The sequence below is a fragment of the Chiloscyllium plagiosum genome, unplaced genomic scaffold (genome assembly GCF_037043375.1).
Source record: "Chiloscyllium plagiosum isolate Xiang-an unplaced genomic scaffold, Cpla_swu_hap1 HiC_scaffold_2, whole genome shotgun sequence".
Lineage (NCBI taxonomy): Eukaryota > Metazoa > Chordata > Chondrichthyes > Orectolobiformes > Hemiscylliidae > Chiloscyllium > Chiloscyllium plagiosum.
Window position 1 is genome coordinate 139,689,969 of NW_028270140.1, and position 25,135 is coordinate 139,715,103.

At 42.0% G+C, this 25,135-nt stretch overlaps 1 protein-coding gene and 1 long non-coding RNA gene across 3 annotated transcripts in view; one reads left to right on the top strand and one right to left on the bottom strand.

The window, feature by feature from the left end:
- Positions 1-25,135, top strand: part of glra3 (glycine receptor, alpha 3) — a 223,113-nt gene that overhangs the window by 163,992 nt on the left and 33,986 nt on the right. For both annotated transcript variants that reach the window (XM_043704625.2, XM_043704642.2), the window contains exon 6: positions 24,706-24,843. In XM_043704625.2, coding sequence (XP_043560560.2) covers positions 24,706-24,843 — 138 coding nt within the window. The remainder of the gene's footprint in view (positions 1-24,705; positions 24,844-25,135) is intronic.
- The window catches only part of LOC148152002 (uncharacterized), a 333,843-nt gene that overhangs the window by 74,226 nt on the left and 234,482 nt on the right, over positions 1-25,135 (bottom strand). The window lies entirely within an intron of this gene.

Genomic DNA, 25,135 nt, shown 5'->3' on the forward strand with positions numbered 1-25,135 from the left:
GCTCTGTATGCCTGGCTATCTCTTACTATTGCCTAGGCTGTAATTCATTAAAAGTAAAGTCACCATCACCTTACCAGACCATTGTGCTTCTCTCTCAATTGAAAGAGACAAGAGGTGGTGGTTTAACCTGAGGGTCACCACACCTCAGGTGAAAGAAAAGGTTGAGAAGGAGAGTCCCTTATGCTAACCTCAGCTAGTGCAGGAATTGAAACCACTGTGTGGAGTTTGCACATTCTGCCTGTGTCTGCTGGGTTTCCACGGGTTCTCTGGTCTCCTCCTGTAGTCCAAAGATCCTTGGGTTAGGTGGATTGGCCATGCTAAATTGCCCACAGTGCCCAGGGATGTGCAGGCTAGCTGGATTAGCCATGGGAAATGGAGGGTTACAGGGATTAGATAAGGGAGCTCGGGCTGGGTGGGATGCTCTTCGGAGGGTTATTGTGGACTCGATAGGCTGAATGGCCTACTTCCACACTGTGGGGATTCCATGATACTATGATTTTGGCACAAGCCTGCATTGTAAACCAGCCATCCAGCCAACTGAGCTAACTGAACCTCTGTAATCTGTTAAGAGACATCTAAAACAAAAAACACAAATTTGGGGGAACTCAGAAGGTCTGACAGCATCTATGGAGAGAGACAAACTGAGTTAGCGTTTGTGTTTGAGTTTGACTCTTCTCCAGAACTTGTGAAAGTAAGTCTGGTTTTTCTTTTAGTCATTTATTAAATGTCATTAACAAGGCATTAACCCATTGTGGGTTATAGCATAAAAGGAGGCCATTCCACCAATTGCATGTGTGCTATTTGAATTCATTAGACTTAAGCTGAAATTCAGTCAACAGAAATTTTAAAAATCTGGCCTTCAATATCCTCTACAATTACTCATAATGGCAGCCTTGGCTCAGTGAGTGGCACTTGCGTTGGAAGATTATTTTTTAAAGTCATGTAGTCCTCTTGAAACCTTTGAAAAATATCCAGGTGGACACATCAGTGATGAAAAATGTGTTGCTGGAAAAGCGCAGCAGGTCAGGCAGCATCCAAGGAGCAGGAGAATCGACATTTCGGGCACAAGCCCTTCTTCAGGAAATAGAAGAAGGGCTTATGCCCGAAACGTTGACTCTCCTGCTCCTTGGATGCTGCCTGACCTGCTGCGCTTTTCCAGCAACACATTTTTCAGCTCTGATCTCCAGCATCTGCAGTCCTCACTTTCTCCTAGGACACATCAGTGAAAAAACTAAGAATACTGTAGTATCAGAAGTGTTATCTTTTGATTGAGATGTTTCGTTGAGGTCCTTTCAGACTAGTGTAAAAATATCTCATCACCACTATTTGAGGAAGATCAGTGAATTTCTCTCCAGTGTCATACTGTGATGAATGTTCATGATATAATACTATTTGGAAGTTTAATTTCGAAATGAAACAGAACCCCATAGAGTTTTAAGTTTGGTTTGTGTATCTATCATGTGGGCTAAGGATAGCAGGGCATTATTTCGTTTTTGAGCTCCAAGTGTAGTGCAAGGATATTTGGAAGTTTGTTTACATGTACTTAAAGTAGGTTTTTAAAATGCCCTCAAGGTGAATAGTTCAGTGCCTCAGAAAGCCGAGAGTAGAAGATAAAAGAAAGATTGCAGAGTTGTCTAACAAAAACTGTTCTGGGGCAGACACAGTTCCATCCAGAGAGTAGTGAGTGTGGAGATTTCTCTCAGATAGATGTCATTCAGAGAAAAAAATCCTGTAAGAGCAGCAGCATAGTTTAGCAGTCTCCAGAATAGTCAGGGCGGTAGAAAATAAATCCTGAGTGATTTAATATCGGTAAGATCAGAAACAGAAGATTGTGAAGTTGAAGTAAATTTTAAAAAAATAAGGGAGATGTGTTCACAGCTTGTTTACAAAGTCAGCAAGGTGGTTCAATTGTTAGCACTGCTGCCTCACAGCACCAGGGACCCGCATTCCATTCCACCCTCGGTAACCGTCTGTGTGGAGCTTGTGCATTCTCCCCGCATCTGCATGGGATTACTCTGGTGTTCTTCCACAGTCTGATGATGTGCAGGTTAGGTGGATTGGCCGTGCTAAATTGCACATAGTGTCCAGGGATTGGTGGGTTAGCCATGGGAAATGTGGGATTAGGAGTGCGGGTCTGGGTGGCATGTCCTTTAGAGAGTTAGTGTGGGCTTGATGGGCCAAATGGCCTGCTTCCACACTGCAGGGATTCTACAAAATCAGATGATGACATATTAGCTAGTATGGAGTGAAAGCAGATGTTTACCAAAAATAAACCAAGTACAATTTGCCAACTGAGCAAGGAAATTTGAATAGAAACAGATTTGTCTTATTTATTCGTGAACTGTGAGCATCACTGACTGTGCCAGAATTGTTTGCTTAGCCCATATTGCCCTTGCGAAAATGGTGGTGCCTTTTTGATCTACTGCATTCCATTTGGTGTAGGTAGACCCAAAATGCTCCTGGGGAAGGAGACCCAGGATTCTGACCCAGTGACACTGAAGTCAGGATAATGAGTGGCACAGAAAGGAACTTGCAGGTGATGCTATTCATATGGTCTGCTGCCCTTGTCCTTCCAGATGGAAATGGTTATCGGTTTGGCAGATACTGTCTAAGGAAGCTTGGCAAATTTCTGCAGTGCATCTTTGTAGATGGCACACACCGATGCTCCTGAGAGTTGGTGATGGAGTGGCTGAATATTTGTGGAAGTAGCGCCAATCAAGAAGGCTTTGTCCTGGATGACGCCAAGGTCCTAGGGTTGGAGCTACTGTCATCCAGGCAAGTGGGAAGTATTCCGTCATTCTCTTGACTGATGTCTTATAGAGGGTGGATAGGTTTTGGGGAGAGAGCAGATGAGTTACTCTCTGCAGTGATCCTAATCTCTGACCTGCTCTTGAGGGCACCATATGTATGTGGCTTGTCTATTTCCGTTTCTGGTCAGTGGTGACCCGAAGGATGTGATAGTAAGGGATTCAGTGATAGTAATGCCATTGAACATCAAAGGGTGACGGTTAGATTGACTCTTGTTGGAGGTGGTCAGTGCTGGGAATTTTTGCGGTGCAAATGATTACTTCTGGTGGTCCAGGTCTATCTGCATTTGAACATGGACTGCTTCAGTATCTGAGAAATCATGAACTGTGCTGAAAATTGTGCAATCATTGGTGAAAATCTCCACTTCTGACCTTATATTGGGTGGAAGAAGCTGAAGATGGTTGTGCCGACGACAATACCCTGAGGAACCCTTGCAGAGCTGTCCTGGAGATGAGATGATTGACCTCCAAAAACCACAAGTATCTTCCTGTGTGCCAGGTATGACTCAATGCAGTGGGCTTCTCACTGATTCCCATTGACCCCAGTTTTGCCATGATTCCTTTTTTCCACTCTCAGTCAGATGTGGCCTTGATGTCACCTCCTGTCTAGAGTTCAGCTCTTTTATCCACATTTGAACCAATTTTGTAATGGGGCCAGCAGATGATTGGCCAAACTAAGCATTCATGAGCAGGTTATTGCTGAGTAAGCATCTGCAGTCCTTGTTTTTACCTAGTTGATTTTAACCCTACTGCGAATCCTCTTGCAAGGATGCCTGCCTTGAAGAAGTTTTCCTCCTCTCTCTACAAGAATCTCAGTGAGTCTCTCTGTCACTGCAACCCCTAGGTCATCTCCTCAACTATTGTATTCTATGCTACTTTTTCCCCACCCCCACCCCCCTCTCATTTATCTCTCCACTCTGCAGGCACCCTGCCTCTATCCCTGATGAAGGGCTTTTGTCCGAAACGTTGATTTTCCTGCTCCTCGGATGCTGCCTGACCTGCTGTGCTTTTCTAGCACCACTCTAATCTAGACCCTGGTTTCCAGCATCTGCAGTCCTTGTTTTTACCTATTGCTGAGTAAGTACTGTTGGACACCATGATGACTGTTGATGACACCATGATGACTGCTGATGAGCAAGAGTAGGATTCAGTAATTGGCTGATTTGGATTTGTTCTGCTTTTTGACATAGATGCGTAGTTTTCCAAATTGCTTGGATGCCAGTGTTGTAGTTGTACTGATAAAGCTTATCTAGAGGTGTAACCAGTTCTGGACCATAAGTTTTTCAGGATTATTGCCAGAATGTTGTCAGGGTCCATCACCTTTGCAGTATCTCGTACCTATAACCATTTCTTGATGTCATGTGGAGTGAATCATATTGGCTGACGTCTGGTATCTGTAATGCTGGGGACCACTGGAAGAGGCCAAAATGGATTACCCAATCAGCACTTCTGGCTGCGAATGCTTCAGTCCTACCTTTTGCACTGATGTGTTGGGTGACCATTGCTGCAGCTGTGTCTGCAGGGAGAAGGTGTCTCAATGGCTGCCACTCTGGGAGAGGGGTTAGTGGGTTTGATGTTGTTGGGGCCGGGAAACAGGGCTGTGTTGGGCTTCAGACAAAGATCTAATCTTCTCATTTTTTCACTGGGCAGCTTGGCAGCAGGAGTACACTGGCATCAGCAGCTTGTCATGACCATCCCATCTCCGAGGTCTCTGTTGAATTCTGGTTTATATCTTAATACAGGATCACTGGCATGCTCACCATGCACTGTACAGTTCCAGTCATGTAAAAAAACAAGGAAGAATCAATTTAAGAAGTACTTTTCACTCAAACAGTGGAAAGTCTTATGAATTGCCTTAGTCCAGGCATGTTTTCAACAAAATTAATTTATTTAATTTAGCTGTCAGCATTTTCCCTGTTCAAAGAGCAGCATGTATGCAAATCTTCAGAGTGTGGATTAATATTTCATCGACATTTCAGTGGATTTTATTACATTATGTTAGTCTACTGTGAGAGAACTTACCAGCAGGTCTTTCAGACACATTAACAGCATATTAAATTTCAAAAACTGCAGGTTATTAATTAGGACTTTTGGTAGCCTCAATCTCATCAATGAGCCTCTGACAAAGGGGCTCAGAGAGAAATTTCATTCTTGGAATTCAAAATCATCCTTCTTCCTGACCTCATGCATGAAAAGAGATTTTTTTGTGTGTCTGTTAAAATAATAACATATGACAGGCAGCTCTAACCTCTTTCAAAACCACTTTCTTTGTCTGGTTGATGTATGGAGCAGTAGCCCGTGGCTTGATGTTAGACGCTCAGGCGAGAAGCAGGCTTTGAGATGGATGTGCATGAGCACCAGACCCTTGTTACTCAGAGATTTATTTCTGACACCAGCAACTGCCAAGCAATGTTTAAGTAGCAATGCTATTGGGGTAAGGGTTAAAACAGACAGAAGAATAAAAAAATCTCAGCTTTTTTTCATCTACTGCTGAAATTCTATGTTTTGCCATCAGTTCAGGAAGGAAGCAGTGAGTTTGCACCTGATCAGGTCCCTTAGAAACGTTTCCAAATAGCTCACACACATGAATTATTTTGAGTCATATTGCCAGTTGCTACACAGAGCAATGTTACTATATTCTCTTGGGGAGGTGCAGCTGAATGTTGTCCTTTGTTTTAATTAGATTCAGTCCTGGGATTAAGCCTTGATTGCAAGGCCTCAATGCCCTTCCCTAATTGCCCTTGAGCATGTGGTGGTGAGCTGCCATCTTGAACCATTGCAGTCTATGGGGCGTAGAGACATCTACAATGTCAATAGGGAGTTCCAGAATTTTTACTGAGTGACAGTGAAGTATACTTCCAAGTCAGGATAGTGAATGTCTTAGAGGGGAACTTGCAAGTGGTGGTGGTCCCATGAATCTACTGCCCCTGACCTTCTAGATGGTGGTGGTTATGGATTTGGAAGGTGTTGTCTTCGTAAGTTGCTGTAGTGCTTCTTGTGAATGGTATCCACTATGACTGAACGTGTGTGAATGTGGTGTCAATCAAATGGGTTGCTTTGTGCTGGATGGTGTCAAGCTCCTTGAGTGTTGATGGAGTTACACTCATCCAGGCAAATGGGGAGCATTCCATCACACTCCTGACTTTTGCCTTGTAGATGGTAGACTGGTGATGCGAAGTCAGGAGGTGAGTCACTTGCAGTAGAATTCCTAGCTCTGACCTGCTCTTGCAGCTATCATATTTATATGGCTAGTCCCATTCAATTTCTGATCAATGGTAACCCCCAGGATTCAGTGACAGTAACAATATTGAATAGCAAAGGCCAATAGATCCATTTGTTTTGCTGGTAATGGTCATTTGCCCAGCACATGCACATCACAAATGTTCCTTGGCTATGAACGCAAAGGTTTATTGTGTTGCTTAGGCTCCCTCTACACCTACTTATACTAGGACCAATCCTGATATCAATCTGACTTAACAGAATGATACTAGACTTATATCCTGACATCTAGGCTAATGTTCTGTGGATGTGGGTTCAATTTCCACCACTGCAACTTTGGAATTTAAATTCAAGTAACAAAATCTGGTTCAAAAGCTGGTCTCAATAGCTGTGACTATGACACAATTATCAATTGTCTTAAGAATCCATCTGGTCAATGAATGTTCTTCAGTGAAGGAAATCTACTGTCCTTACCCAGTCTCACCTACAGGTAACTGCAGAACAGCAGCAATTTGGTTGACTCTTCGCTTCCCTCTGAAATAGGGGAGTAAGACACTCACTTCAAGGGTTATTCATCTTTGATCATTGCTGTACAACCATCAAAGATGCCTACTGCTCCATCCCCCACCTGCATTTTGGTAAATCAGATCACAATGCTGTGCTCCTTCACCAGGCTTACAAGCAAAATTTGAAGCTTGAGGACTCAGTACAGAAAGTAGTGCAGGTTGGTCTGAGGCAACAGATGGGCTTCTGTAGTACTGCATAGAGTCAGTGGACTGGGCCATATTCAAGAACTTAGCGGCCAATGAAACGAGTAAGCCACTACAGTTACAGACTTCACTCGTAAGTATGTAGAAGACTGCATTGCTGAAGAAGTTAATCCGAATGTTCCCCTATTGGAAACACGGACAAACCAGGACATCCACTCCTTACTGAAGTCCAGGTCTGTGGCGTTCAAGTCGGGCAACACTGACCAATCCAGGAATGACGTTCATAAGGTCATCAGAGATGCCAAGAGGCAATACCAAACTAAAATTAAGACCCAGACAAACCATATGGACACCCGTTGTTTGTGACAAAGCTTACACTAGATAACAGGCTACTAAGTGAAGTCAAACAGAACTGCAGTACATCCCTACTCAAGAGCTCAATGTATTATATGCTTGCTTTGTACAAAAGGTCAGTGAAACAATGCCACTTTCCCCAACAGCCTTGGGAACACCTATACCCACAGTCACTGCCACAAGCATTAGATCTGTCTTCTCGAGAGTGAACCCATGGAAAGCGACCAGCCTGGATGGACTCCCCAGCTGTGCACTCAGATCCTGTGTGAACCAACTGGTGGGAGTATTCGCTGACATTTTAAGCCTCTCCTTACTACAATGTGAGCTTCTCACTCCTTCAAGAAGACCACCATCATCCCAGGGTCAAAGAAAAATCATGCAGTGTACCTCAATGACTACTGCTCAGTGGCTCTGACCTCCATAATTATGAACTGCTTGGAGACATGAATCATGGCTCACATCAACTCCAGCCTACCAAATTGCCTCGATCCATTGCAATCACATAATAGCACAACAGGTCCACAGCAGACATCTTCTCCCTGACCCTCCACTTATCCCTGGAAGTCATCTGGATAACAAGGATACCTACGTCAGGCTCCTCCCCATTGACTACAGTTCTGCTTTCAACACCTTCATTCCAAACTTATCTCCAAACTCCAAGACCTAGGTCTTGGCTGTCCACTCTGTAATTGGATCCTCGACTTCCTGACCCATAGACACAATCAGCAAGAATAGGTCACAACATCTCCGCCACCATGAAACTCAACACTGGTTAAGAGCTGCTTCATTTTTCTTTTGAGCTAAAAGATTTGCAGGAAGGGAGTGTCCCACCCTAAGGTTAGTGTTGTTATTGCTATCTAACTATACAGGGCGGTAATGAAGGATCTCTCCTCACCTGAGGTGTGCTGACCCTCAGGTGTGGTTGAATCACTACCAGTTGTTCCTCTGCAATGAGTGAACAGCCTTATGGTCCTTTGGGATGATGGCAACTTTATTTTCACTGAAATGGGTCCCAAGCTTTTTCTTGCCATTTCACTTGATGTACGGTCAGATGTAGTGCAACATCTCCAGAATTGAAACTGAATAAAGATGAACAGTTGAGAACAATCATGCACACACAAATTGTCCTGTCTTTCTCAACACCAATCATGCTCAAGTGTATTATTTCATGCTGCAACAGTAGATGCAAATTGCATGGAAATGTCCAATTTTAATTCCACAACATCAAGTTAATAACCCCCTGAGTCCAGACTGTCCAGTTTGATACAGGATGGATAATTTACTACCTTGAATCATACCAAAACTGAGAGCTACTTCCAATGAAATTCTTAGTAGTCCTTCCTAATGTCTCACATTGATACATAAATGTGTTATGTAACCTGCATGTTTAACAGTGAATTAATTAACTGAGTGTGATGTCACGTTTGATATGATTCTCTAAATGTTCTTTCACAAGGTAAAGTTATGACCTAAAAGCATAAGAGTATCAATTTAACTTGAGAATTTGACTAGATTTCTGAAGGGTGTTTGTCACTCAAGTGAGTTGTCTCGCACTGATTAGGGCAAATGCAAGAATGCCAAGTTTCAAATGATCACGATAATTTATACTTAGTACTTTCAAAATTTCCACACAAAGAGAAAAGGCCAGTAAAGAAAAATAAGTAACACTTGGAAATGAACACACTGGTGCACTGTTTTGCAGAATACGAGATGAGACAGAGCAGAATATAACATATGCAAGTTTTACTGTTTATCTCCATTGTGGACAGTGCAGATGACAGCATAGAATTATGAAGGGACATTCAGAGACTAAGTGAATAGGCACAACTGTGGAAGGTCGAGTTCAATGTAAGCAAGTATGAGTTTTTCTATTTTGGACTGAAAAATAATAGATCAGCGAACTTTCTAGATGGTACCAAATTAAATACACTGGATGTTCGACAAGAACTGGGGTTCAAGTGAATAGATATTTAAAATGTCAAGAACAGGTGCAGAAACTAATCGAGAAAGCTAATGAAATGCCAGCCTTTACATTTAGAGGATTGATGTACACGAATGCTGCATTTATACAAAACTCTGGTTGGACCCCAATTGGAGTACTGTGAGTAGATCTGGGCACCACACCTGAAGAGGTGCAATGTAGGTTTACAAGAATAATACCGAGACTTACACTTTAGGCCTGTTTTCTCTACAAGTTAAGGAGTGATCCGAACAAAAGTCCTCAAAATATTAACAGGAAAGGAAAGGGTAGATAAAGATAAACTATTTCCACTGGTTTGGCAATTCTAAAACTAGAGGCATAGTCTGAGAAATTGCTGGAAAAGCACAGCAGGTCTGGCAGCACCTGTGGAGAGAAATCAGAGTTAACGTTTCAGATCCAGTGACCCTTCTTCACAACATTCTTCGGGGTTAACTCTGATTTCTCTACACTTCCAGACCTGCTGCGCTTTTCCAGCAATTTCTCCTTTTGTTCTGATTTCGAGCAACCAAAATTTTTTTTTAATTGGACATAGTCTGAGCATGAGGATTTAAGAGAGATGTTGGGAAGCACTTCAACACACAAAGGGTGGTTGATGTTCAGAACTTTTCCACAACTGAACTGAACTGAATTGAATTGAATTTATTGTCACATGTACCGAGGCACTGTGAAAAGCTTTGTCTTGCAAGCAATACAGACAAATCACAGAGTTAAGTGGCGTAGATAAGTAAATAATAGGTAAACAGCAGCCAGTATAAAAACACAGGTACAGTCTGAGTCCATTCAGTATTCTAACAACAGTAGGGTAGAAACTGTTTCGAAACCAGCTGGTGCATGTGTTCAGGCTTCTGTACCTTCTCCCCGATGATAGAGGTTATACAAAAGCATTGCCACGTGGGATGGATCTTTGAGAATGCAGGTGGCCTTTCCTCGACAGTGGGCCTGACAGATGGATTCTATAAATGGGACGTTGACCTTTGTGATTGTCTGGGCTGAGTTCACCACTCTCTGTAACTGTCTCCGATCTTGAATGGTACAGTTCCCATACCAGGTAGTGATACATCCAGACAGAATGCTCTTGATGGTGCACCTATAAAAGTTGGCAAGGGAATTGAGATAGATAATAAAGACAGGTATATGCTTTTGGGCCACAGATCAGCTACAACCTCATTGAATGTTAGAAAATGCTCGAGGGACTGAATGTCTACACCTGTTCCTATGTTGCTATGCTCCTTCAAGGCTGATTATTCAAAAAATGACCCAAAGCTTAATCATATTCAATTTGTTTGCAAAGAACAGGTCACATACATATGAATATATGTCACATCTCGAAAGTATAACTGAGGCAAAGTATGAGCTTAACTGATTATCTTAAATTGCTTGTTCACATAGAATTTCATTAACAACCAATTTAAAATTACCAGTTGGGTTCACAATGCAGTTCACTTACACTTACTAGAATCAACATGTATTTATAGACAAGGACTGATACTCTGTCAGAAAAAGGAACATGACTTTGACACAGCCAAATGCCAGGGGTGAATAGTTGCCCGTTGCACTCTCCATAGCAACGCCTCAACCAATTAGAATCAACTGGCGAACTAATGGCAACCTTTTCACATGTTGCACAGAGCGTCGCTTGCTCTGCGTCCAGCATACCTGTGTTTGCGCTGACTGGTATAGGACAAGGCAGCAGGTTACTCAGAAGGAGTCAAGTTCTGTAACACTCAGGCTTGTGTGCTCTTTGAGTACTCTTCCTACCACAACCTGCAGGAGAAGCATGTTTTCTGATTTAAGCAAGCAAGTAAGAGTAAAAAAGTTACATCTCTCTAGCATTTCACAGTAGATTTTCAGCTAATTTTCTGCTGGTCCACGCTCGACTTCTGAATGTTGACATGGCAACTGTGCCCTTGGAAATGCTGGTACCAGTTTCAGCATCAAGATTCAGGTTGTTGTTGGTGGTATATCTGAGGTATGTGAAGCTGTCGATGAACTCCTGAGTGTAGGTGCCAATCTTGATGGAAGGTTGAGTCTTTACATCCTGGCTCTTAATGTTTTGATTGTCAATCTAAGTTCTTCGTAAGCCCAGGGCAACATTTCTTATTCACTATGGGACGTGGATGTCACTGGCTGACCATCATTTATTGACCATCCCTAGCTGCCCTTGTGAATGTGGTGGTGAGCTGCCTTCTTGAATGGCTGTTGGTTGACCCACAATGCCCTTAGGGACAGAATTCCAGGATTTTGGCACAATGACAGTGAAGGAATGGTGGTATATTTCCAAGTCAGGATGGTGAATAGAGGGGCCCTTTCAGATGATGGTGTTCCCATGTATCTGCTGCCCATGTCCTTTGAGATGGAAGTGGTTGTGAGTGTGGAAGATGCTGTCAAAAGGACCTTTAGTGAATTTCTGCATCACATCTTGTCGATAGTACACACTGCTGCTAATGAGTGTCAGTGGTGGAGGGAGTGGATGGTGCCAACCAAGTGAGCTGCTTTGTCCTGGATGATGTCAAGCTTCTTCAGTGTTGTTGGAGCTGAAATCATGCAGGCAAGGAGAGGGGTGGGGGGGGGGGGGGGGGGGATATTCCTTCACACTCCTAACATGTGCCTTATAGATGGTGGACAGGCTTTGAGGAGTCAAGAGGTGAATTACTCGCCGCAGCATTCCTTGATTCTGACCTGCTTATGTGACTGGCCCAGTTGAATTTCTGGTCGACATAACTCCAAAGATGGTGTTAGTGGGGGATTCAGTGATTGTAACACCATTGAATGTCAAGTGGCAGTGGTTGGATGGCCTCTTATTGGAAATAATCATTGCCTGGCATTTGCATGGCGCAAATGTTACTTGCCATCTTTCAGCTCAAGCCTGTATATTGTCCAGATCTTGTTGCATTTAAACATGGACTGCTTTAGTATCAGAGGTGTTATGAATGGTGCTGAACATTGTCCAATTATCAGCAAACAGCCCCACTTCTGACCTTATGATGGAGGGAAGGTCACTGATAAAGTAGCTGAAGATGGTCTCGGACACGACTCTGAGGAAACTCCTGCAGAGATGCCCTGGAGCTGAGATGATGATCTCCAAAGGCCACAGCCATCTTCCCAAGTGGCAGGTATAATTCCAACCATTGAACAGTCTCTACCACCCCTCCCCCCCCCCACCCCACCCCCCCCCCCCCCACGCCCCCACCCCCCGCCTTTCCTGATTCCATATTTCTTCGAATGCAGCCTTGATGTCAAGGGCTGTCACTCTCACCTCCCCTCTGGAATTTAGCTCTTTTGTCCATGTTTGAACCAAGGCTGTAACAAGGTGAGGATCCCAAACTGGGCGTCACTGAGCAGGTTATTGTTGAGCAGGTGCTGCTCAATAGCAATTGTTGATGACACCTTCCATTACTTTCCTGATGATCAAGAGTGGACAGATGGACCGTAATTGACCAGATTGGATTTGACCTGCTTTTTGTGAACAGGACATACCTGGGAAATATTCCACACTGTTGGGTAGATGCCAAGATTGTAACTGTACTGGAAGAGCTTGGCTCGGGGAGCGGAAAGTTCTGGATCACAAATCTGTTCTGAGAATGTTGTCAAGGCCCATATCTTTTGCAATATCTACTGCCTCCATCCTATCTAGCGATCACATGGTGTGAATTGAATTAGCTGAAGACCGATAGCTATGATGCTAGGACTCACTGGAGGAGGCCACTTAGCACTTCTGGCTAAAAATTGTGGCAAATGTTTCAGCCTTAGCCATTGCATTGATATGCTGGGCTCTTCCATCATTGACCAGGATAAAAAACAAAGAACATTACAGCACAAGAACAGGCTGTTTGGCCCTTCAAGCCTGTGCTGATCCAGATCCTCTTTCTAAATCTGCCATCTATTTTCAAAGGATCTGTATCCCTTTACTCCCTACCCATTCATGTATTTGTCTAGATACATCTTAAATGATGCTGTCATTCCCACCCCTACTACCTCCGCTAACAATGTGTTCCAGGCACCCACCACCTTCTGCGTAAAGAATTTTCCACGTATATCTCCCCTAAGCTTTCCCCTCTCACTTTAACTCGTGACCCCGAGTAATTGAGTCCTCCACTCTGGGAAAAGGTTTCTTGCTATCCACCCTGTCTACATCTCTCATGATTTTGTAGGCCTCAGTCAGGACCCCTTCAGCCTCCTTCTTTCCAATGAAAATAATCCTAATCTACTCAACCTCTCCTCATAGCTAGTGCCCTCCATATCAGGCAACATCCTAGTGAACCTCCTCTGCACCGTCTCCAAAGCATCCACATTCTTTTAGTAATGTGGCAACCAGAACTGTACACAGTATTCCAAGTGTGGCTGAATCAAAGTCTTATACAACTGTAACATGACCTGCCAACTCTTGTACTTAATACCCTGTCTGATGAAGGAAAGCAAGCCGTATGCCTTCTTGACCACTCTACTGACCTGCATTGCCACCTTCGGGGAACAATGGACCTGAACACCCAGATCTCTCTGTACATAAATTTTCCCCAGGACTGTATATTTTGCTCTGGAATTGCATCTTCCAAAATGCATCACCTCACATTTGTCCAGATGGAACTGCATCTGCCATTTCTCTGCCCAACTCTCCAATCTATCTACATCTGCTGTATTCTCTGACAGTCCCCTTCAATATCTGCTACTCTACCAATCTTAATGTCATCTGCAAACTTGCTAATAAGGTAACCTACACCTTCCTCTAAATCATTTATGTATATGATATTTGTGGAGCCTCCTCCTCCAGTGGGTTCTGATTCCTTGGTTGTGGAATTGTTGAGCTCTGTCTATCAGTTGCTGCTTATGCTGTGTGCCATGCAAGTATTCCTGTTTTGCAGCTTCACCGGGTTGACACCTCATTTTTAGGTATACCTCATGCTGTTTCTAGTATGCCCTCCTGCACTCTCCATCGAACCAGGGTTGATCCCCAGTTTGATGGTCATGGTTGAGTGGGGGAGATGCCAGCCCATGAAGTGACAGATTGTGCTGAAGTACAATTCTGCTGCTGCTGATGACCCACAGCACCTCATGGCTGTCAAGTCTTGAGTTGCTGGATCTGTTCGAAGTCTGTCCCATTTAGCACGGTAATAGTGCCACACAACATGGTGGAGTTTGTTCTCAATGTGAAGGTGGGACTTCGTCTGTACAAGGACTGTGGGGTGGTCACTCTTAAAGCTACTGTCATGGAGAAATGCATCTGCAACGTGCAGATTGATAATGATGAGATCAAGCATGCTTTTCTTACTTGTTGGTTCCTTCATCACCTGCTGCAGACCCAATCTAGCAGCTATTTCCTGTAGGACTCAGCTAGCTTGAACAATAGTGCTGCTGCCAAGCCCCCTCTTGGTAGTGGCCATTGATTCCCCTATCCAGAGTATACTACAGTGTCACCACCTCCACTGGATCTTTCCTGCCAGTGGGACAGGACATATCCAGGGATGGTAATGGTGTCTGGGGTGTTATCTGTAAGGTATGATTTCATAACTATGAATATATCAGGCTGTTGATTGAATCGTCTGTGAGACAGCTCTCCCAATCTTGGCACTAGCCCCCAGATATTAGTAAAGAGGACTTTGCAGGGTCAACAGGACTGTTTCAGCCGTTGTTCTTTTTATGGAACCATGGTCGATGCTGGGTTGTCCGTCCAGTTGCAATTCTTTGTTGAGACTTCGCAGTGATTGATATGACTGAGTGGTTGTCAGGCTGTTTCAGAGGGCAGCTGAGAGTCAACCACATTGCTGTGAGTCTGGAGTCACATTCCAGCCAGACAAGGTGAGGATGGCAGATTTCCTTCCTTGAAAGGCATTAGTGAGCTAGATAGGTTTTTTCTGGCAATAGTTTCATGGTGAGCAGTAAGTTCTTAATTCCAGATTTATTTTTTATTGAATTCAACTTCCACCATCTTCCGTGGTGGGAATCGAACCTACGTCCCCAGAACATTAGCTGAGTTTATGAACGAATAGTCTATCGATAATAGTACTCGGCCATCACCTCGCCTACAATCTATAAGCTGCTGCAAGTGAACTTTCATAAGTTTATTCAGCAACTGAATCAATGGTTTGAAATTTTATGCCAGAATTTGCAGGAAGTCCTCTTTTAAAGTTGTAGCTGCATTGCTGATAATCATAACTTTAAGTGAAACATAGTTTCTCATAAGAATCAATGTTAATGTCAGTGTTCGGTTCCTGAACACACTTTTTGCTCAGAACAAACAATGTATTAGTTGAAATACTGGACTGCATGTACACAGTACTGTGTGTTCCTAATCAAAGTAACTTGCAAAATAAACCAAATCGGTAAGAATTAAAGAAACATCATGTTCAGTGCAATACATTGAAAAATAATGGCTCACATACAGTCCTAAAGTACTTTCAAACTGATCAGGCTCCATCTAGTCACAACTGCTGGTCAGGACAACTTGCAAGAACAGGACGTCAGTGCAGAATGAGAGGCAGCAGCCAGGAACATAGAGAGTAGCTGAAGAATGTTACAAAGCCAGGTCCAAATTGCAAAATTCTGTGGCCATTTATAAACTTGTAATTCCAAAAGGCATCAAAAGTACAGAATCTCAACCAATCTGCAAAGCTCATGATTAGGAAGGCAACAGTTATTTTTCCAGCTTCAACTCTACTAATAGCCTCCACTGCAATGGCCACAACATGCCACAGTCCATTCTTAGGAGAAAATGAGGATTGCAGATGCTGAAGATCAGAGCTGAAAAATGTGTTGCTGGAAAAGAGCAGCAGGTCAGGCAGCATCCAAGGAACAGGAGAATCGACGTTTCGGGCATAAGCCTGAAGAAGAGCTTATGCCCGAAACGTCGATTCTCCTGTTCCTTGGATGCTGCCTGACCTGCTGCGCTTTTCCAGCAACACATTGTTCAGCACAGTCCATTCTTAGTGAACCAATCTATTTTAAACTTCATTATTCCCTAGTCATCTCTTATTTCTAATCTGTACATGTTTTTGTCATCCCAGCTGATTTTACTATGGAACACGTTGGATCCCAGAAGAAATTTAATTTGATTCTGGAACATAAGCGTGCAGTGCTACAATAAAATATGAGTTTACTACACAAAGAAAAACATGAAATGTGATAAACTAAGCTATGCTCAGAATACAAGTAGAAAGATTTCAAAACATGGTACAAATGAAATCACATCTGTCCCAACACTGTTACTATACAATAATCAAAAACAAGAAAGATTTTACTTTTCCTTCACACATTTCTAGGTTAGTCTTAACTATTGCTTTCAATTCCTAGACTTGAAAGTTTGTCAGCCTCTTCCTTGATTAGTCACATAACTGAATTTAGACTTCCCCCAACTTTGAATAACCACTTCAGGGTTCTAACCAAACACCTTTTTGTCTGGAGCTTCCAAATTAAAATCCTTACACTGAGGTAACCATTTTCTTTCCTCAGCAGAAACAGTTTCACACTTTTAATCTCCACCAGAACCTCTGTGTGGTGAAAAAACAAAATCTTTTCCAGACAGGGACTTTTTTCCCAAAGCAAAAAGAGGGGTGATCCTTCTTCATACAAAGCATACTAATGCTCTTAATTTTTATTCCATTTGCTTGTAATACTTTGCTAATGCAAACAAATTCTTATTATCATTTCTTACCATGAAGGTCCTTCCTCCTCAACCTCACCCCTGGCCTAAGGCATGGTGACCCTGAGATTAAATTCACCACCAGATGTCTCTCTTTAAGGAGAGAGCAACCCGCAACAAATCATAGAATCTCTGTGGAAACAGCCCATTCAGCATATCGAGTCCACACCTACCCTTCAAAAAGCATCCCACCCAGACCCTATAAGACTGCATTTTGCATGGCTAACCCATCCTAGTCTGCACCTCCCTGGACACTGTGAGCAATTTAGCATCTTTGGAATGTGGGAGGAAACTAGAACACCCAGAGGAAACCCACGTAGCCACAGCTGGAATGTGCAAACTCCACGCAGACAGTCGCCCGAGGATGGGATTGAACCTGGCACTGTGAGGCAGCAGTGGTAACCACTGAGCCACTGTGCTGCCCTACAGGTTTCTTCTCCCTCACAGCTTTAAACAAAAACCTGGCTACAGAAATCCTGACAAGAAAATCATTAAAATTCATCATACACACAGACCAAAAATCCACTGTCTCAAATAACTGATATTAAAATATATATAAATTGCACACCTCATATCAAAACAAGTGTCACTTTATTATTTTTATTTGCATTTAGAAACAAATTGCTCTTTGTTAAGTCAAGAAGACCTGGCCAGATCGGTACGTTTTAAAACATAGGTCTCAGAGAATGGTATCCATGGAAGGAATCCTCTCTCAATTAATCCTGTTACAACCAACTGTGGGAATGGATGTATAAAGAAGGAGAGCTGGCTCATCCCTCCTCACTCTAAGTCCTGACAGTTTGGTCTATCCTTTCAGACACTGCAGTGAAATGGGAAACCTCACTAGGGGTCTGGACATAACAAGAACATGCCCAGGCCAAAGGTAAAAACAGAAGGTAAGAGCAGGAGCCAAGGCCACACCAGGAACCTGGGTGGGAGCCAGGGAAAAGTGTGAGAACCAACTGAGGTCCCTGGTGGTCACATCAGACACTGTGGACTTTCAAAATAAGAATGGAATGGGAGCCAAATGGAGGGAATTATAGACTTCAGGACTGAGAATGCGACTGGAAGCATTGGAGAAAAGATCAATTTGTGCATTGCAGGGTTTAGAACAAGAAGTCTGCAGCAAATAACATTAAAGCAAAACTGACAAGTTAAATTAATATATTGACAGCAATTGATCATGGATATTAAAGGGAAAAACATTAAATGAGTCAACTTTAACCACAGGCATACTGCACCCTTCCTATTCCATCTGCTCAGTATCTTGGTCCAGATACATACGTAGGAAACAAATAGTTGTTTTGCTCATTTTGGAATGCCTTTATTTGCTGAAAATATGGTGAGAAGTGTTTTTAAAAAGAATTCCAATTGTTCAATGCACAGCGCTGATCTACGATGGTGATATTCCTTCCACGCTGCAGATACTGTGCTGAGGATTGCAAATGAGCAAGTCTTCTGTCCCCCAGGTAATAGAAGGGCACAAAATGTCTCATACATTTTTAAGAGCTTTGATGTTTCAGTATGAGGATGTGTAGGGAAAAAAATACTGCCAGCAGCTTATTTCTTCCTGCAAGTCATTGTTACTTGCTGCTGTCTCAAAAGTAACCTTTATTCTCGGTTCTCAGAAAATAAAACAGAAAATGTTTCAAGAACATGCAGAAAGTCAAGCATCCTCAGTGAACAAAGAAACAGAGGCAATTGGGGAATTTGTACAAACTAAGGGAAAGAGGCTTGGGTGTTAGCAAGGAGTTACATCCACTAATGATAAGGCTAAATTATAGTTCCCATTCATCTTCTCTACTTCTGGGTTTAACCTACATGGTTTGCATGGGTCCTGTTTGAGGTGTTATATAAATAATTATATAAATAATTAAATAGATTGTTAACTGGTACTTTATCCAACCTTTCTGGCATTAACAGCCAGGGTCCCTACATGCAGTGATAGTGTCCCTATCTCTGGGCCTGTTGCAAATTACCATCCTGAAAGTAGATCTTTTTCCAAATGTCTGATTTTTATTTGTTTGTTAATCCAAGTTAAAATATTGCCATAGGTGCCATCAGCTCTTATCTTATTGAGATGCCTTACTTACAGGAATTTATCAAATGCATTTCAAAATTCAAATATATTACATCTACTGGTAGACCTTATCTATCCTCCTCACCAATTTATAATAAATTGATTAGGCCTGATCCCTTCTTCATGAAGCTATGCTAGCTCTGCTTGATTGAATTGTCTGTTTCCAAATGCTCTGCTATAGAATCTAAGTCCTGTAATGTGATTGTCCTGGAAGGTGTTGAGTTTGTTCATTGTTGTTGCTACACTCATTCAGGTAACTGGACAGTGATGCATCATGCTCCTGACCTATGTCTTGTAGATAGTGGACAGGCTCTAGGGAAGCAAAGGGTGAGTTATTCCTAACTTCTGACATGCTCTTGTAGCCACATTATTTACAAGGTAAATCCAGCTCAGTTTCGAATCAATAATAATCTCCATGATGTTGATAGAGGGTGATTCAGCATTGGTGATACCCATTAAAGGTCAAGGACTAATTTTGATTCTCTCTTGAAGGAGATTATTACCTGACATTTGTATGGCATGAATGTTACCTGCCACTTGTCAGCCCAAGTCTGGATATTATTCACATCTTGTTGCATTTGGAGGTGGACTGATTCAGAATCTGAAGGTTGACAAATGGTGCTGAACATTGTGCAATCATCGGCGAACATTTCCACTTCTGACATTTTGCTGGAAGGAATGTCATTGATGAAACAGCTAAAGATGGTTGGGCCAAGGACACTACCCTGAGGAACTCCTGCAGAGACGACTGCCCTCCAACAACCACAACCATCTTCTTTTGCACTGGGTAGGACTCCAACCAGAGGAGGCATTGCCCCTGATTCTCATTGAGGCTAATTGCTGTTACATTCAGTCAACAGACAAAGTCTTTTCTCTGTGGTGGGTGAGTCCAGAACTAGAGGGCATAGGTTTAGGGTGACAGGGGAAAGATATAAAAGAGACCTAAGGGGCAACTTTTTCACGCAGTGAGTAGTGGGTGTATAGAATGAGCTACCAGAGGAAGTGGTAGAGGCTGGTACAATTGCAACATTTAAAATGCATCTGGATGGGTACATGAATTGAAGGGGTTAGTGGACCAAGTGCTGGCAAATGGGACTAGATTAGGTTGGGATATCTGGTTGACATGGACAAGATTAGATTAGATTCCCTACCATGTAGAAACAGGCCCTTCGGCCCAACAAGTCCACACCGACCCTCCAAAGAGTAACCCACCCAGACCCATTTCCCTCTGCCAATGCACCTAACACTATGGGCAATTTAACATGGCCAATTCACCTGACCTGCATATCTTTGGACTGTGGGAGGAAACCAGAGCACCCGGAGGAAACCCACGCAGATACGGGCAGAATGTGCAAACTCCACACAGACAATTGCTCGAGGCTGGAATCGAACCTGGGACCCTGCTGTTGTGAGACAGCAGTGCTAACCACTGAGCCACCATGCCACCCTTAGTTGGACCGAAGGGTCTGTTTCCGTGTTGTACATCTCTATGACTCTATGACTCTCAGTGCAGCATGACACTTTATTTTATTGAATCTATTTTTCCTAAACATTCCATTCAGAGATGTTATTCCACACCTCTGGAGCAGTTGGGCCTCTTGTTTCAGGGGTGAGGATACTACCACTGTGGCACAAGAGGGTCCCTAAACAAGCTCCTATACTATTAGCCTGTCTCCTTACATCTATGGTTTCTATTTACTTTTACAATAGGATTAAAAAGTTAACACGTAATTAACTGAAACTGATTTAACCCCTTCATACATGTAGCAGCTATCCATAAAGATGGTGCCCCCTACATGTTCAAAGACAATTAGGGATTGATCAACCAATATTGCCCTCATCATATGAACCCCTTTAACAAAAAATTGCAATCCTTTTGAAGGTCAGCAAGATTTTGTTTTTAACCGATAACTATTTTAAAAAATTGTATGTTTATCAATTCAGTAGAATATTGTGCCATCAAGGAGAAACTAATCACATAGATAAGTACCTAACCAGCGACTCCACAGTAATGTTTATCAATGGTTTTACATGACAGGGGAGCAAACTTATGTGAAGTGTTTTTCAGTGATGTGGACCAGAATCCATGCAACCAATGAACATGAACATACGCAGATTGCTTTGAATATGACCACTATTAATGTGTACTTCAGCGTATCCTGTTAAGAGATCCTGTTAAGTCTATTGTATGATCCCTACTCTTTATGCAAGATTTTTGATTCTTGCTACTTCTGCTAACTAGAAGTGTGCATATAAAAGGCAATCTGTCATGCTTTAAATCTTGGCCATTTACTTAAATTATATGCTAACTTAAATGGTATTCAGTATTTAATGAGAAAATGTCGATGCTCGAGATCAGAGTCGAAGAGTGTCGTGCTGGAAAAGCACAGCAGGTCAGGCAGCATCTGAGGAGCAAGAGAATCAACATTTTGGGCAAGAGCCCTTTCTGATGAAAGGTTTATGCCTGAATCATCGACTCTGCTGCTCCTCGGATGCTGTCTGACCTGCTGTGCTTTTCCGGCGCTACACTTCTTGACTCCAATATTTAATGTCAGGCTGCTGATGTGGGTCCAAACCTTTCATTTAATCCTAAGACTTCACTTTGCCATAATTGCTCATGTAACAGTTTCATTATTAAATATTTTTTTCTTCTAATTACTCCAAATTCCCTTTATCCCCTCTCTTCAAGGTATAGTAGCTTCCTTTCCAGTTTTATTTGCACAGATACCTTATTCAAGTGTTGATTATTTAGGTGTGAGGCTTGGTACTGAGTACTCAGTGACCCACTGTGGATCGAGTGCAAACATAACCAATTGCAAACTGGTCTCATCTGGAACTTCCCAGGGCTGTTAGCAACTGAAACATACTGTGCGCTATCAATAATTGCTGTGAATGTATAATTCTCTTGGCTAATGTTACTTCTTCTGGTATTTTAATAAGCCTGTCTCATTTTAAAAGTGTTAAATACATAATACCATTCAAGCATTCTATGCTGTTGTGCATTAATACCAAATGTAGCAATTACTAGGATTAAGCCTGATAGTCCAGGCACTTAGCTTTCAATCATCTGTCGCTTGGTCTATGCACATGACCCATATGATGACTCTCTTGGATTGTGCCTTTCCTGGTCTGATTGCTACTCTCTGCTTTACTTAATCATTTTTGTTTGTTTTAATCACAGCAGCTTCCTGTACATTAGGCCTAAGTTCCTTAACCTTAGTTTCTCAATTACAAGCAACATCAAGATAACATTTGTTACTCCCTGTTGCTAAAGGTAGTTGCAGAGATTGTTAACAGTACCTTCTCTCATACTGATGCCAATTTCTTCCTTTATGGCCTTATTTTTGTTGGCTCACCTCATAGAGCACCAGGGCCTACTACAATTGACCTTGAAAACATACTCCATCCTGGTGACTTCTTTCACTAACGATTGTGGTCATTAGTCATCTTATAGCTCATACAGCTTGCTCACAGAGTGCATACCCTCCCACAGTCCACACACTAAAAATTGTTACAAAGACTTGATGTATCAGCTCATTGAACTGAATGTTTCGTGGCAGAATTTCATTCTTCAAGCCATCTGCCATCATTTTTCTTTGACCCGTGAATACCACAAAGATCTTACCTCTCAATTGCTTTCCATTCTGTCATTTCCTTGTGTTATTTTCTGTGGTCCTCCGTAGATTTTTTTTCTGCTTTGACTTCCATCTTTGCAAATTCTGGCACTTCTCAAAACTCCTTTATTTTACAACCTTTGGACTTCTGTTAACTTCACAAATCAATCATTTGCATTTTGGTCTATATATCTAACATATTTTAAATCTTCATTTTTTTGTCCTTTTTCCGCTTGGAAATTATTTTGAAAGTGAATCTCTGGTAACACCAATGCTCTTCCACTGCATTGCTTTTAACGAATTTGAACACAACATCATGGGCCAGAGGGCCTGATCCTGTGATACACTGTTCTATGTTAAGGAGTTTGGAGATGCTGATACCTCACTTCTGGGCTCACAGTTTTAATGTGAAGGAGAAACTGTCCTTGACTTTGAGAGGACGTAATTGCATTAATAGACTGGACATATAAAGAGGCTATAAAAATGATTGCAGAGAAATGTGACAAGATGAAAAAAAAGGAAATGAAATCCATGTAGAATTACAGCTGTTTATAAAATGAGTGAAGGAGTAAGAATAATTTTTTTGTTTATGCATACTTATTTTTAAGAACTATACATTGACTAAATTCTTTTCAAACAAAAATGCAGATTTTTTGTTTTTTACAAATAGGACTGAAGTGTACAAAACAAAGACAGCATTAAGAATCTATAGAAATCATTTTAGTCTACATTAAAGAAAAAATTCCTTTGATTCCTTATGCAAGCAGGCATTAGAGTTTTTAGTCTCATCTTAAAAGTGTATAAATATTTGATGTCAATCAAGACGTGAAATGACAGGCACAAATCCCAATAATGAAATGTTGAGAAATCAGTTCTGCAGGATTAAACCTGTAATAAAGGCCCCCTGGCTTATGCCTGCAGATAAACTGAAATAGCAAGCATTGACATTTTTAATATAATTTTTTTTCAAACATTTAAAGTACAGGGGTTTTACATGCTCCCTCTGACATCTACTAGGATTTTCCCTTGACAGCTGTTTTCATAATTCTGTTGATAGTTCAAAAGGTTTTTGAAATAACTCCACAGAGGACAGTGTCACCAAGTCACCCTTTAACTACACATGGAGAGTCCTTGACACTGATCCAGCTCCCTCTGACACAACTCTCAGAGTATCAGACACTCTTGTTCTTTTCTGTCAGCCGGGGTCCCTGATTGTACCTGATTAACAGTCCCAATCAGGGAACACATATTTTATGATGTCCACTTGGCTGACCATGTAACAATCACTAATTTTGTGTGTGTGTGTTTTAAGTAAATTCTTGTACACATTTAGCATCCCAGAGGACATTTGACCTCTTCCAAAGGCCACCTGACTTCCCTCACTGATGTCCCAAAATTATATCCAAGAGGGAATGTTAGTTTTCCAAAAGGATACCTTAACTTTCCAAGGGTTGGTGCTATGTTTGGAGATGGAATTTCTAGATTTGGATGTCAGCTGCTATTTTCACATTGATAGATAGCCTCTCCGTCTGTGCAGCAATTTTGCTTCTTTTCTGCATGTACCCATCACTTATTACAGTTTTTATTTATATATAAAATAAAATAAAGCACTGCAGATGTTGAAAATCTGAAACAAAACAAATTTCTGGAGAAACTCAGCAGGTCTGGCGGCATCTGTGCAGAGAAAGCAGAATTAACATTTTGTGTCCAGTTACCCTTCTTCAGATCATTCTGAAGAAGGGTAACTGGACTTAAAACATTAAGTCTGCTTTGTCTCCACAGAGGAGACAATGAGGTCTCCAGATGCTGGAGATCAGAGTTAAGAGTGTGTTGCTGGAAAAGCACAGAAGTCAGGCAGCATCCGAGGAGCAGGAAAATCGATGTTTCAGGCCGCAGCCCTTTATCAGGAATTCATGATTCCTGATGAAGGGCACCGACCCGAAACATCAATTTCCCTGCTCCTTGGATGCTGCCTGACCTGCTGTGCTTTTCCAGCAACACACTCTTAACTCTCTCTCCCCACCGTTGCTGCCGAATCCGCTGCGTTTCTCCAACAATTTTGCTTTCCCTGATTCAACTAGCTTTTTTCAATATCTGCCACCGACATAAAAGTCCCATTTACCAGTGAAATTAAGGTTAGATTTGTCTGCTGACATGCAATTGATGTTTTATCTGTGTTGTTTCATATAAGAAGTATTAGGACTACAGACTAATTTATTGTCGGTGTTTATTATGCAATAAAACAAATTTAATTTTTGCGGTTGCGAGTTGCTGTCATGCAAATTTACCCTGACTTTCTTTTTCCAGTTGGCTACACAATGAATGATTTAATCTTCGAGTGGGATGCAGATAAACCAGTGCAAACTGCAGATGGACTAACCTTGCCACAGTTCCTCCTGAAAGAAGAGAAAGATTTACGCTACTGTACAAAACATTACAATACAGGTATGACCTTAACTTCATCTTGTGAAAGAAGGACATGCAAGTCTGTAATGTTGAATTTTGATGTGCTCTTACAATCATCAATTTGCAATAGAAATGTAAAAAAACTTTAAGGGTTATCCTTTGGGAACTGTCCCTGAGATTTTTAGTTAATCAAATCTTGGGATGAGGTTATAGGAACAACAACAAAATTGCCTCAAGGTTATTTGATTTGATTTATTGTTTGGTTTGACTTATTGTTGTCACGTGTGCCTAAGTGCAGTGAAAAATTTTGTTTTGCAAGCAGATCACCACA